The following is a 12,989-nucleotide window of genomic DNA, read 5'->3' on the forward strand; positions in this document are numbered from 1 at the left end:
GTAAATAATATAATAATAGGTAATGTTTTAAAATGGTCCCTTTAGAATCATCTGTATTTCTCCATTGATTTGACAAGAAGACTTACTCTAAGGGGCATATACAATTTACAGCGATGCGTTGTCTCGATGTGAGGTTGCACACATCACCACTTAATACGATAGCACAACTTAAATTATTTGCGCACCTCTAGAATTCTAGGAAAAATGTGAGGTGCAGAAATTTTGAAAATTACTATTGTGTGGGCTTCATTTGGACAGCAGTACAGTTGCAAACTTTTAGAGATCTTGTTAAGTTTACAGGTAATTTGTTTTGTACATCCAACTCTGCAATGGTTACATAATTGTATTTTCAGGTTTGCCTTGTCAGCAATGGATATGGAGCAGCGGGACTATGATTCTCGTACAGCGCTGCATGTAGCAGCTGCAGAAGGTATTTGATCCTTCACTCACATCTTGCTCAAGACACATACTACAATTAGTCTTTCTTGTTAAAAATATTTTTAGAATTTGTAAATGCATGTGGTATATTTTGTGGATATCCATGACTAGCTGATGTACATGGTTTCACCCAGGTAGACCTTAGATATTTCCATTTTCTTCATCCATCTTAACTAGTTAATTTTATGCCTGTGGGGTAAAGGAGTGTGCTAATATTAATAATAATAATAATAATTTTATTTACATAGCGCTTTTCTCCTAAAGGACTCAAAGTGCTTTACATTTACAGTACAAAATACAAAATAAGCTTAAATCTCCATGATATTAAGTAAAAGATTAAGTAAATTAAGATTTAAAAAAAAAAATGAATGGCATTAAGAGCAAGAAAAATCAGAAACACATTTTTACAAAGGCCTGTTATCGACTTCAATACAGATAAATAGTCTTTTCATTAAAGTAAAGAACACATAATACAAAGACACTTGTTGAAAATACTCCAATAGGGAGAACTCCTCTGAGTTGTCCACCATGTGCCTCACAATTAGTTCATGCTTCTCCCTAGTCATTAGCTGAGTGTCATACATGAGATAGGAAAGGGACCGGAACAGGCAGGTCCTCCATTTCCTGTGATGGGAACAATAGTGTGAGACACCATCTCCCTTTTAACATTCAAAAACTCAATTGCCATGTTCAAGAAAAAGAAAAATCCAAATACAAAGCAAGTGAAGTATCCAAATGGAAAAAACCTAGTCAAAGTCCTTAGTGGCGACTCCAGACATGTGGCTGCAGCGCAATAGAGGAGCTACACCAGCTGCCACCCCAATGCTGCCAAACATCACTGGCAGTTGGTGTGGCTCAACTATTTGAATATTGGACTGTGCTGCAGATCCAGCTCTGAAGCCACCACTCGACCCAGACAATGAACTTACAGCCCCACAGCACTTGGGACATGAGTCAGTCAGTGAGGACATTGCACAGGGAGAGAAAACATTTTAGCCCTTTTCAACCCCTTAGGAGTCGAATTTCGAAAAGTCCCTGCTTGTTGGGTGTCTACATCATTAAAGACATATACTCCCAGAATTTCATGTTTCTAGGTCCAGTGGTTTGGGCTGGGTGTTGATGAGTCAGTGAGTAGTCAGTCAATCAGAACATTTGTTTTTCTATATATAGTTGTTGACATGCAACATGTGGACATGCATGGAATGTTGAAACTGACCAAGTCGACATTCATCATGTTGACACTGATGATATGTCAACATAATTCGACAAAAACGTCCCTGGTGGTCTGGTGATGACTTAACTGGTCCGGGTGCTCCAACATTGTCTTCCATGTCCGGCGGTGATGTCAGGATGACTTCCAGCAAATCATGCGCCGCTTACGGCACATGATTGCTAACCCCTAACCTCACCTCCTGCAGCCTAACCCTCCACTCCAGTAGCCTAACCCTGACTCTTCACTGCCAGTCCAAGCAGAATGTTGACACCTATTTACATTCTATAGATGGCGAAATGTTCAATGTCAACATTGTAAATATTGACATTATGAATTGATCCCTATATTATAATGAGTTAGTTACAAAGTATTACATTTCACTAAAGTTTTTATTTTGAAACAATTTCATGTTATTTAACTTTGTATTCCAAGACCTCCTAGGCTGTAGTGTTCATAAGCCAAGAACCCTCTAAGGCAGGGCTGGGGAACTTTTTTTTTGCCGAGGGCCATTTTGATATATATAACATTATTTGCAGACCTGGTGCAGGCCACGCCCCCTCCGTGTGATGTCACGGGGCAGGGCCACAATCGCTGGTTATTACAGCAAGAGCTGTAAGGGCAGCAGTATGACTGTCTGAAGCGTCCCAAGGATGCTGCAGATGGCACTGCTGCATAGATTCTGGCTGCAGGGTGCCAGTCTAGGCATCCTGCTGGCCAGATGAGGCTAGCAGAAAAAAGCTGAGAGGACCAGCCCAAATGATACTGCGGGCCCTATATGGCCCCCGGGCCTGAGGTTCCAAATCCCTGCTCTAAGGCATGCCAGGATGATATCATATTAAAATAAATATCTTAATATAACTGTATGCACATTATTAATGATAAACTGGGAACATATGAACTTTTATTATGTTTTTCATAAAAATGAGATGTAGTTATTGGGGCTGATGCAGAGTGGAACATATCTGTATGTCTGTTTGTGGAGTTGTACCTTGTGTGAATTCACACAACGCATGTGCAGAAAATCGGTGCACGCCAGAACGGGCTAAGCAGAATCATATGCACTTGGTTCACTTCTACCAAGCGGAATTGGGGTGTGATAGGGTGTTCTCATATAAGCAAAGTTCAGTGAAGCCCATGATGATCTGCACATAGTATAAGGCAGATGTAAGTATTAATTAATGATGATGACTAGTAGCAAACAAGGTACATATTGTGAAAACACAGATGCTCTTTTATTTGTTCAGCAATATACGCCCAATTTATTTCCAACTCTCAGGGCTAGATTAAGGTTTTTTGGGGCCCTGGAGCAACTAATTTGTGGGGTGTCTATCAGTAAAATTGTCAAAATGATATGCTGGCAATGTTATAAAAAAATGTGTTAATACTTCCAGCACCACAAATGTTTTAAAAACACTGTTGATGCCCAACTAACATTATGACTCACAGAACCCCAAGTTCACATATGCCATAGTGCCCACCACACTGGTGATGTAGCTGTGTGTGGGGACCCCTGAGCCAATGCCCCAGCTGCCCTGATGTTAATCCAGTGTTGCCAACTCTGCTTCGGCCCCATAATGTCCAAAAATGAACATTGTTTCCAAATACACTTAGGGGTGTATTTACTAAACAGTGTTAGGAGACAGAGTGAAAAGTGATAAGGTGCCAGCCAATCAGCTCACAACTGTAATTTTTCAAACACAGCCTGTGAGATGGCAGTTAGGAGCTGAATGGCTGTCACCTTATTACTTTTCATTCTGTCTGTCTTATCACTGCTTAGTAAATAGACCCCTTAGGATGGGAATTAAAGTTAAATTAAGTTGTATTATTTAGAGAAATCTTCATTATTTCTTACTTTAATTGTGCTGTAATGCATTTTCATGGAGTATGCATTCACATTAAGCAGAAGTTGTCACACAAACCTGTACATGGGATTTGAGAAAATAAGTAATATTTGTATAGGAGAATTATTTTAGCTCTTATCATTTCTAACACATTTTTGTAAAGTTTTTGCTTAATTGGTAAATTTTTATCACCAGCATTATGAGGTATAGATAACTATACTGTACCTCATAACGCATTGCTTACTCTTTGGACCAATGGCAAAAGGTAGACATACAATAAAAGAATAGGAAGTGAAGTAAACAAAATCAGACCTTTTAGTATGTAGATTATTCTATTCAGTTTCTTTCATTACAGACTTTCTATGGTATTACTTGTTTTTACAACACAGGTCACGTGGAAGTTGTACGTTTTCTTCTAGAAGCTTGCAAAGTTAACCCTTTCCCAAAAGACAGGTGAGTTTACAAATTTAATTGGGGTTGCTTCAATTCCACAACTGGTTTGCTACTTTTATCTCTTTTGCAGGCTGTGGCAGTAATGTAAGACATTTTTATTCTCCTCTAGATGCCTGTGGTGTAAGGCTCTAATAAAATGAAATTAGATGGATGTGTGTGTTAATAATTAGTTTAAATGAGGTTTTTTTAGTTTCCTTTCCCTTATGGTTTACAAGATTCCCAGTGTAAAAATCATAATCAAAGATGATAATTTTTGGTAAATATTAATTGTGGAGAGTAAAATTATGGGGATTTACCTGGGATTTAAATATATGAAGGCATATTTATTTCCATAATACGGAGGACAGATTAGTTTAATCTAAAGTATACAAGATCAACAGTAATTTAAAAAATACAGTGGACATATTTGTTTATTATAAGGGACACTTATAATATATTGAATCCTACTGTGGCACTACAACCGTGCATATACACTTGCGCCAATATGTATGCTTGCACTTATATAAGTGCCAGCATGCAATAACACCCATTGGCTGTCAGTTCATGCTACACTTATTGTTCCACAAGAGGTGGAACTGTAACTTGGTAACCTTCATAGCTTCCATGTCTAATTACATCCCCTTTCACAGTCCACACATAACCTCACACACTGTCTTTCTTCACATCCTACTGACATTTGGCCGACATTCCTGTGTGACTGGATCATGCAGCCCACCAAGAAACTCTGCAGTCTGGCTGGACCAAATTGCAATATATAGCAACTATCCTTGTGTATCAATGCCTATTTCCTTATAGATTGTAAGCTTGCGAGCAGGGCCTTCCTACCTATATATCTGTCTGTTATTACCCACTTTACTGTACCTTCATATGTTAACCCAATTATAACTAACCCCTTATTAATTACAATAACTTTCCTCAATTACTCCTCCTCCCTCCAGCCCCACTCACCTGTTGATGATAAGCATCCTAGTGGTCACCATACAACATAGAGAGCATCCCAGTAATCACTATTCTACATAAAGAACATCAATCAAAGTAATAACAATACAATACAGAGAGCATCCTAGTGACTTAAATAATATAAGGCGCATCCCAGTAACTTTTTTCAGTATAGAGAATATTCTTATGACCACCATACAATATAGAAGTTATCCTTGTGATCACCATACAATATAGATGTTATCCTCATTGTGATTTTCCAGCAACTCCAGTCCTGAGTCTGTTGTATCTTGTGCTGAATACCATCCCGGTGGCCCAGTCCACACAGCAGCATCTGAGGTTCCAGCATAACATCGCGGTTATCTGCACTGTAGAGTGCCTCTAGCTTCCCAATGCCATATCATATTCTGGTGGCACAGTCTGCATTACTGCATCTGAGGGTCTCCAGCCTTGCACCGTGATGACCTCCACTGTATAGTGGAACCATCATCTCACAGTTGCTGCACCACTTCCCGGCGACATTAGCCACAGTGTAGCATCTGAGTGTACTCAGCCTTAACATAACGGCTATCTCCACTGCTGTGCATCTCCAGTCACCACAGTTGCTGCACCACTTCCTGGCAGCATTATCCACATTGCAGTGTCTGAGTGGACTAAGTCGAACATCAAGGTTACTTCTGCTGCTTTGTGTCTCGGAACATCTTCAGCTATCCAGGCTGCAACTTGGCGACTAGGCCACATCCTTGCCAAGTGTCTCCAGCCCTCAAGGCCCGCTATGTGACCACCCGGTCGCCATCCTTGCCAAGTATCTCCAGCCGTCAAGGCTGCTACATGACCACCAGGTCACCATCTTTGCCAAGTATCTCCAGCCCTCAACGCTGCTACATGACTCCCAGGTCACCATCCTTGCCAAGTATCCCCAGCCCTCAAGGCTGCTACATGACCACCAGGTCTCCACCTTGTCAAACTTCTCCAACCTTGGGCTACAACTGCACAATCCTTTGGTTGATCCCATTGCTCCAATAATCCTCAGAACTATTGCCTCCTTCTGAAGTGAATCTCCCTGGGATTCATTACATTATCACTGGCCCAAAAAATATTAGAATATTATCAAAAGTGTCTGAGGACCGTTATCCTGGAGCCCATCCAAAACCCAGCCCAGATCCTCGCTGCTCAGATTCAGGCCTGACTCAGAAGGATCAGGAACTTTCCCTTCGGGTTGAGGAATCACATGCCACCTCCGCCCAAGCAGCAATCTGCAAACCCAAGTTAATTTGCCAGAACGATTTTCTGGCAAATGCAAGGACTTTCTTAATTTCAAAGAGAGCTGCAAGCTTTATATCAGACTACGACAAGGATCTTCTGGCTCTGAAACTCAGTGAGTGGGTATTGTAATTTCGTTACTACAGGGTGATCCTCAAACCTGGACTTTTGGTCTTCCCTCCACACACAGTGCACTTCAAACTGTGGACGCTTTCTTCTCTGCACTTGGCCTCCTCTATTATGATCCAGATAAGGTGGTGTTGGCTGAAGCTAGCCTTTGATCATTAAAGCAGGGGCAGAGAGCAGCAGAGGATTACTGTACTGAATTCTGCAAGTGGTCAGTTGACTTTGGGTGGAATGACCCTTGCGCTTTGGATTCAGTTTTGCATGGGTCTTTCTGACCAGATCAAGGATATTTTAGTATGGCTCCAGAGACTTTGGACAATCTTATGCACCTGGCTATTTGCATTGATTGATGACTTCGGGAACAAAGATTGGAGAAGGAGCTCCCCACATCTTCACAGTCGCCGGTGTGAGTGACACCATCTGGCCAAGGGGAGCCCATGCAATTAGGAGCTTTCCATCTGTCCTCCGAAGTGAAGGGCAGGAGGCGGTCCCAAGGTCTTTGCTTATACCATGGAGGAAAAGGACATAACGCCCTTGTTTGTCCAGTCAAGTCGGAAAAAGGCAAGGTCTATATATACAGGGAGAGTTACATCTTGGCATTGCATCTGTCTCTCCCAATAACCCATTCCTTATCCCCACAGTAATCCAGCAAGTTCCCATTTCTGCCTTCCTGGACAGCGGTGCATCTGACAACTTTATGGACATTTCTTTCTTTAATACCCTAGGACTGGTGTCCGAACCTTTATCACAACCTGTCTAAGTTATAGGCCTGGATGGCAAGGAACTGTCCAAAGTTGCAGTTAACTCCCAGACGCCTTCCATCCGGATGTCAGTGGGAGCTTTACATTCCGAGGATATAACTTTCCTGCTCTTTCATTGTCCTCTGGCACCACTGGTTTGGCAGACTGGAGATATTCTTAAATGGGGAACTGCCTGCTCTTCTCAAAGCCTCACTCTTCCTGTTTGCTTGGCTGCTACAATCCAGTCTGAATTGTCTTCTAAGATTCCTGTGCCTTATCTTGATTTGACTGAGGTTTTTTCCAAAAAGAAGGCAGACACTCTACCTCCTCATTGCCTGTATGACTGTGCCATTGATTTGCTTCTTGGAATGAGACTTTCCAATGGCAGGCTATCTATACCAGAAAGCAAGGCGGTGCAAGAATATATTCAGTATGCTTTGGAGAAAGGTTTTATTTGACCATCACTCCAGTTGGGACGGGCTTCTTTTTGTGTAGAAAACAGATGGATCCTTCCGACTGTGTATTGACGTTTGGGGTTTGAACAAGATCACTGTTAAGAACTCCTACCCATTGCCTCTAATTTCTGTCTTGTTCGATCAGCTTTGTGGAGCATACATCTTCTCCAACATCGATCTGAGGGGAGCGTATAATCTAGTCTAGATCAAGGAGGGTGATGAATGGAAGATGACCTTCAACATCCAGTCCGGTCACTATGAATACCTGGTGATGCCATTCGGTCTGTGTAATGCCCCAGCCGTCTTCCTGGACTTCATTAAGAATGTGTTGAGAGATTAACTGGGAGTATTTGCGGTTGTCTACCTTGATGACATCATTATTTATTCTAACTCTCTGCAAGAGCATCGTCAGCACATGAGGCAGGTGCTACAGAGACTCCTGGAGAAAACTTATTACGCTAAACCAGAGAAGTGTAATTTCGAGATCCAATAGGTATCCTTCCTGGGGTATATCATCTCATCCCAAGGGTTCTCTAAGGATCCAGGTAAAGTAAAGGCCATCCTGGATTGGGTTCAGCCTACCACTTTGAAAGCCGTGCAATGTTTCCTTGGCTTTGCCAATTATTACAGGAGATTTATAAAATATTTTTTGTCCATTGTCGCTCCTATCGTGAAGCTTACTAAGAAAGGGTTGATGTTGTCAACTGGCCAGTCAAGACTCTTCAAGCCTTCAATTTACTGAAGTCTGTTTTTATTTCTGCTCCAGTCTTCCAGCATCCCAATCCAGATCTCCCATTCATTGTTGAGGTGGATGCTTCCGAGGTTGGCGTGGGTGCTATTTTGTCTCAGAAAGATCTCATGGAAATTTACTTCAGCCGAGAGTAATTATGATGTTGGGAATCGAGAACTTTTGGCTATCAAGTGGGCATTTGAAGACTGAAGGACTGGCTAGAAGGAGCAAATCATGTAATCACTGTGCTAACAGATCATAAGAACTTATCATACATTGAGACCGCTAAAAGGTTAAATGCCAGACAAGCATGGTGGGCATTGTTTTTCACTTTCAACGACATCATTTCTTTTAGACCCGGCTCTAAGAACCTCAAAGTGGATGCTCTGGCCCTGATTCAGAGCCGGACGCTCTTTGTGAGCGTTCGCTCTGAATCAGGGCGTTTTTTTTTCAGCCCCCCTGCCTCCAGGCCGCTCGCTAAGCTGTGGGTGACCACCCACAGCTTTAGCGGGCAGCCTGGCGATGGTCGTGATTATCGCGACCATCGAGCTTGTGACGAGACCCTTGTGGTAGGGTCTCGTCCACCGCAACTTCCAGTGAACTTCCTGCTCTAATAGAGCAGGAAGTTCACTACTGACATCACGGGTGATGTCAGTAGGGCCACCCACAAATGACAGGCGTTCCTTCTGGAACGCCTCGGTTTGTCCATCCACCCCCCTGCACGCCTACAAAATCTGGCAAGCTGTCAATCGACAGCCGCTCTGTTTTGTAGTGAGTCCCATAGTGAGTGAAAATTCACTTGCTACGGGTCTTGCACATGCGCAGTGCGCATGCTGCACATGCGCACTGCCCGGCCATCGACCCGCTTGCAAGCGCTATGCGCTTGCGAGCGGGTCTGAATTAGGCCCTCTGCCATGAAGTTTCCAACCTGTTCAGCCTCTCACTGTCTTGGAAGAAACCATTGTTCCTGCTTCTAATAATGATTTTGCCTTGACCAGGAGTTTAGCAGATGCTCTCAATGTCTGTAAGTCTGAAGCCCCATCTGAGAAATCACCGAAAGTGTTGTTTGTTCCTGAGAGGTTTTGTAAGGCTGTTCTGTTGGATCCAAAGCGGTTGGTCATCCAGGTATCTCTGAAACTGCTGAGTTACTATATCGCTCAGTTTGGTGGCAATCCATGATCCAAGATGTTCATAAGCTAGGGTTGGCCTTTGACATTTGTGCGCGGAATGAGTCTCCTCATACTGCTCCTCTCGGTCTTCTACTTCCTCTTCCTACTCCTTCAAAGCCCTGGACTCACATTGCCATGGATTTTATTATGGATCTTCCATCTTCCTCTGGGCGGATAAACATCGGACATGGGTGGATAAACATCGGAAACCATGCAATTTCAAGGTGGGATATCTGGTCTGGTTATACCTTCACCTGTTCTCATCCTGGGGCATCGAGAATGTTTTGTTGAAAAATCTTGGATTCCATATTTTTACGTGGGAGTCTTCAGTTCCTGTTTCACTGCCTTGTTGGACAATGGTGCTCCTGGCAGTTCTATTAAGCCTGTTGCAGGGAGCCGAAGACGCCACGCTGTAAACTTATGAAGTCCTCCCATTTGGCTGTACGTCATCTCTGCCGGGACTGGATTGCTTCTTCCTCCTTTTTCTTTCCTGCTGATGCGTTGCTCGGATGCTGGTGATAGCGTCTTACACGTGCTTCCGGTTCCTTAGAGTTGGTATCTCTCATTGTGATTTTCCAGCATCTCCAGTCCTGAATCTGTTGTGTCTTGTGCCGAATAACATCCCCATGGCCAGTCCGCACTGCAGCTTCTGAGGTTCCAGCATAACATTGCGGCTACCTCTGCTGTAGAGTGCCTCCAGCTTCCCAATGCCATGTCATATTCCGGTGGCACAGTCTGCATTACAGCGTCTGAGGGTCTCCAGCCTTGCACCATGATGACCTCCACTGTATAGTTGACCCATCAATTCACATTTGCCGCACCACTTCCCGGCGACATTAACTGCAGTGCAGCATTTCAGTGGACTCAGCCTCAACATCACGGCTATCTCCGCTGCTCTGTGTTTCCAGTCACCACAGTTGCCGCACCACTTCCCGGCAGCATTATCTGCATTGCAGCGTTTGAGTGGACTAAGTCAAACATCAAGGTTACCTCCGCTGCTTTGCATCTCTTGAACATCTTCAGCCATCCAGGCTGCAACTTGGCGACTAGGTCAAATCTTTTTGTCTCCAGCCCTCAAGGCTGCTATGTGACCACCGGATCACCATCCTTGCCAATTATCTCCAGTCATCAAAGCTGCTACGTGACCACCAGGTCACCATCTTTGCCAAGTATCTCCAGCTCTCAAGGTGGTTACATGACCACGAGGACACCATCCCTGCCAAGTGTCTCCAGTCCTCAAGGCTGCTACATGACCACCAGGTCACCATCCTTGCCAAGTGTCTTTAGCCCTCAAGGCTGCTACGTGACCACCAGGTCGCCATCCTTGCCAAGTATCTCCAGCCCTCAAGGCTGCTACATGACCACCAGGTCTCCACCTTGTCAAACTTCTCCAGCCTTGGGCTACAATTGCACAATCCTTCGGTTGATCCCATCACTTCAATAATCCTCAGAACTATTGCCTCCTTCTGAAGTGAATCTCCCTGGTATTCATTACACCGGCCCAAAGCATGCAATAGGGTTCCCATCCACCCTAACCATGGTGACACTGCAAATATAACATGCAGCCATGTCCTCAAACGTTCGCACAAGGGGCAGGTTACTTCTTAAGTTGAACATCTGAAAGTTTTTGCATAAACATTATAATTATCTGACTGCTCCATTGTTGCTCCACTCCTGTTCATTCGAAAACAGGATTCATATTGATAAGCAGGTGATGAAGAATAATAGCAAAAAGGTATTTAGAGCTAGTTAAACACATCTTTAGTATAGGAGTCACTTTAGCAGCACAGCAAAAGTAAAAGTTCTCTCAAGGCGTTTGAACATTTACATACAGTGCAATATATGCCTTTAAATGTGTTTTAATGACTCTTTTATACAAACCAACATCTTTTATGGTTGAATTAAAGTTAAATAGCCTGTGCTGTCTTTATGAATCCAGTAATCTGAAAATAGCTAGGTGACACTTTCTGCATCAAACTAATGGCAGATCTGAGAAAGCTCAAGAATAACCTTTTGCTATATGTCTTCTTACAGATGGAATAATACGCCAATGGATGAAGCTATGCACTTTGGTCATCATGATGTAGTTAAAATCCTTCAAGAATACCAAAACAATTATAAACCTCTGGATGAACCAAATAATGATAAAGAAGACCAGACCGTTCAAAAGAACCTAGATGGATTATTATAACATTTCTGTCCACCGATTTTAGATATTTGCACTTGTTGACCTTGTAGAATCCTTTGAAAAGTGTATTTTTATCTTATGGTAGTGTATATTTTAAATGAAGACTGTATGTTTCAGTGTTATATTTCTTGTTGGAGCCTTAAGATGAAGTTCCATGAAAAGCAACAACTCTTTTTTAGCACCCAACACTGCCTAATGGAAGCTGCACAGCTGGCAGCATGGCTTCCCTTGCATCAGTGGGTTAAATTATGCTGCAATATTGTTCTCTACTTTTACTGTAAGCTCTCTTATGTTTTAGAAATAGACATCAACACAATGGGCCTGTTTCAGAGTTGAACGCTATGCTGATTTTCACGCAGTTGAGTGATTATCGGTGGTCTGCGCATGTGTCAATAGCCGTATTGCTCATGCGCTGTTAATGAATTGCGATCAAGCTCGCCATGAGGATTCACTCGCAATTGATTGACAGGAAGAGACAATTTTGTGGGTGGTTATGGAGCATTCAATTAAAACACGGATAAGTTGGGGCAGTTTTCTGGGCATGTACTAGCCAGCGTCTATGATCGCACATGCAGAGAACAAAACTGCAGCGTCTCAGTTACTTCTGGTATACTAAGTGACCATAGACAAACTGGAGGAGTCAATGTTATCAGGTTCTGTATCCAATGCAGCGTTTGAACATACATCCTTTATTTCAAACGTGCTTTGCAGGACATGTTATCCAGATTCTTCAGGTGTAGCGTGTCTTAAACCATCAACGTAGTACCCTCCTGTGTCCTACTTTCTCTGATCCTTAGCCTCACCTCCACTCTCAGCTAGTGATCCGAGGGAACTCTAATATACCAGCTTGAATGTGGCTCGAGAAGGAAAGAAGTAAAAATTTACGTACAGTAGCACATCTAGCATTACATTTATATTTACACACAAGTGCATACAAGAGAGGACTGGCCACAGCTAACTGAGGCTAGTTCGCACATCCCTGGCCACAAGGTCACTGAATCCTGTGTGTCCCCCACACACCAGCAGGCCAGGCAGTGGTAGGTATAACCCTTCGCTCTTTATTAACAATGGTGGTGGACTCTTTAGTAAGCGGGTCTAATACCTCCCACTATTGCGGCGTGGAGACGTAAGCAGTGCATCCAATGCACATGCTATTACTTTAATATAGATGTCGTAACCATTGAATACAGCCGTCCTGGAAGCCGATACTCAGTGAAGCGCCCACCCACACTGGAAATCAGCCATTGCTGGCAGTAATGCTCTGATCACATCAAGGGAGAGCAGTGGCTGGTGGACACACCCAGAAGAATGTTCTGAGTTTAATCAAGGAGGCTGGCTGTGTAATGTACTGGGGCCGGCTCCTCTGTGCATCAATCCGCCAAGGTCATGTAGCTGCTGGCGCTGCAGCAGGCATTTAGGGAGCCATTGCCACCT

General features: G+C 43.3%; 1 protein-coding gene across 1 annotated transcript in view; it reads left to right on the top strand.

Moving 5' to 3' along the window:
- The window catches only part of LOC148454597 (glutaminase kidney isoform, mitochondrial-like), a 600,729-nt gene extending 588,900 nt beyond the window's left edge, over positions 1–11,829 (top strand). The window contains exons 16-18 of the mRNA XM_088460752.1: positions 354–430; positions 3,882–3,945; positions 11,402–11,829. Of these exons, the coding sequence (XP_088316878.1) occupies positions 354–430; positions 3,882–3,945; positions 11,402–11,558 (298 nt within the window). The 3' untranslated portion in view covers positions 11,559–11,829. The remainder of the gene's footprint in view (positions 1–353; positions 431–3,881; positions 3,946–11,401) is intronic.
- Positions 11,830–12,989: the final 1,160 nt, after the last annotated feature.

Source organism: Taudactylus pleione, unplaced genomic scaffold (genome assembly GCF_031769625.1).
Source record: "Taudactylus pleione unplaced genomic scaffold, aTauple2 ptg000977l, whole genome shotgun sequence".
Lineage (NCBI taxonomy): Eukaryota > Metazoa > Chordata > Amphibia > Anura > Myobatrachidae > Taudactylus > Taudactylus pleione.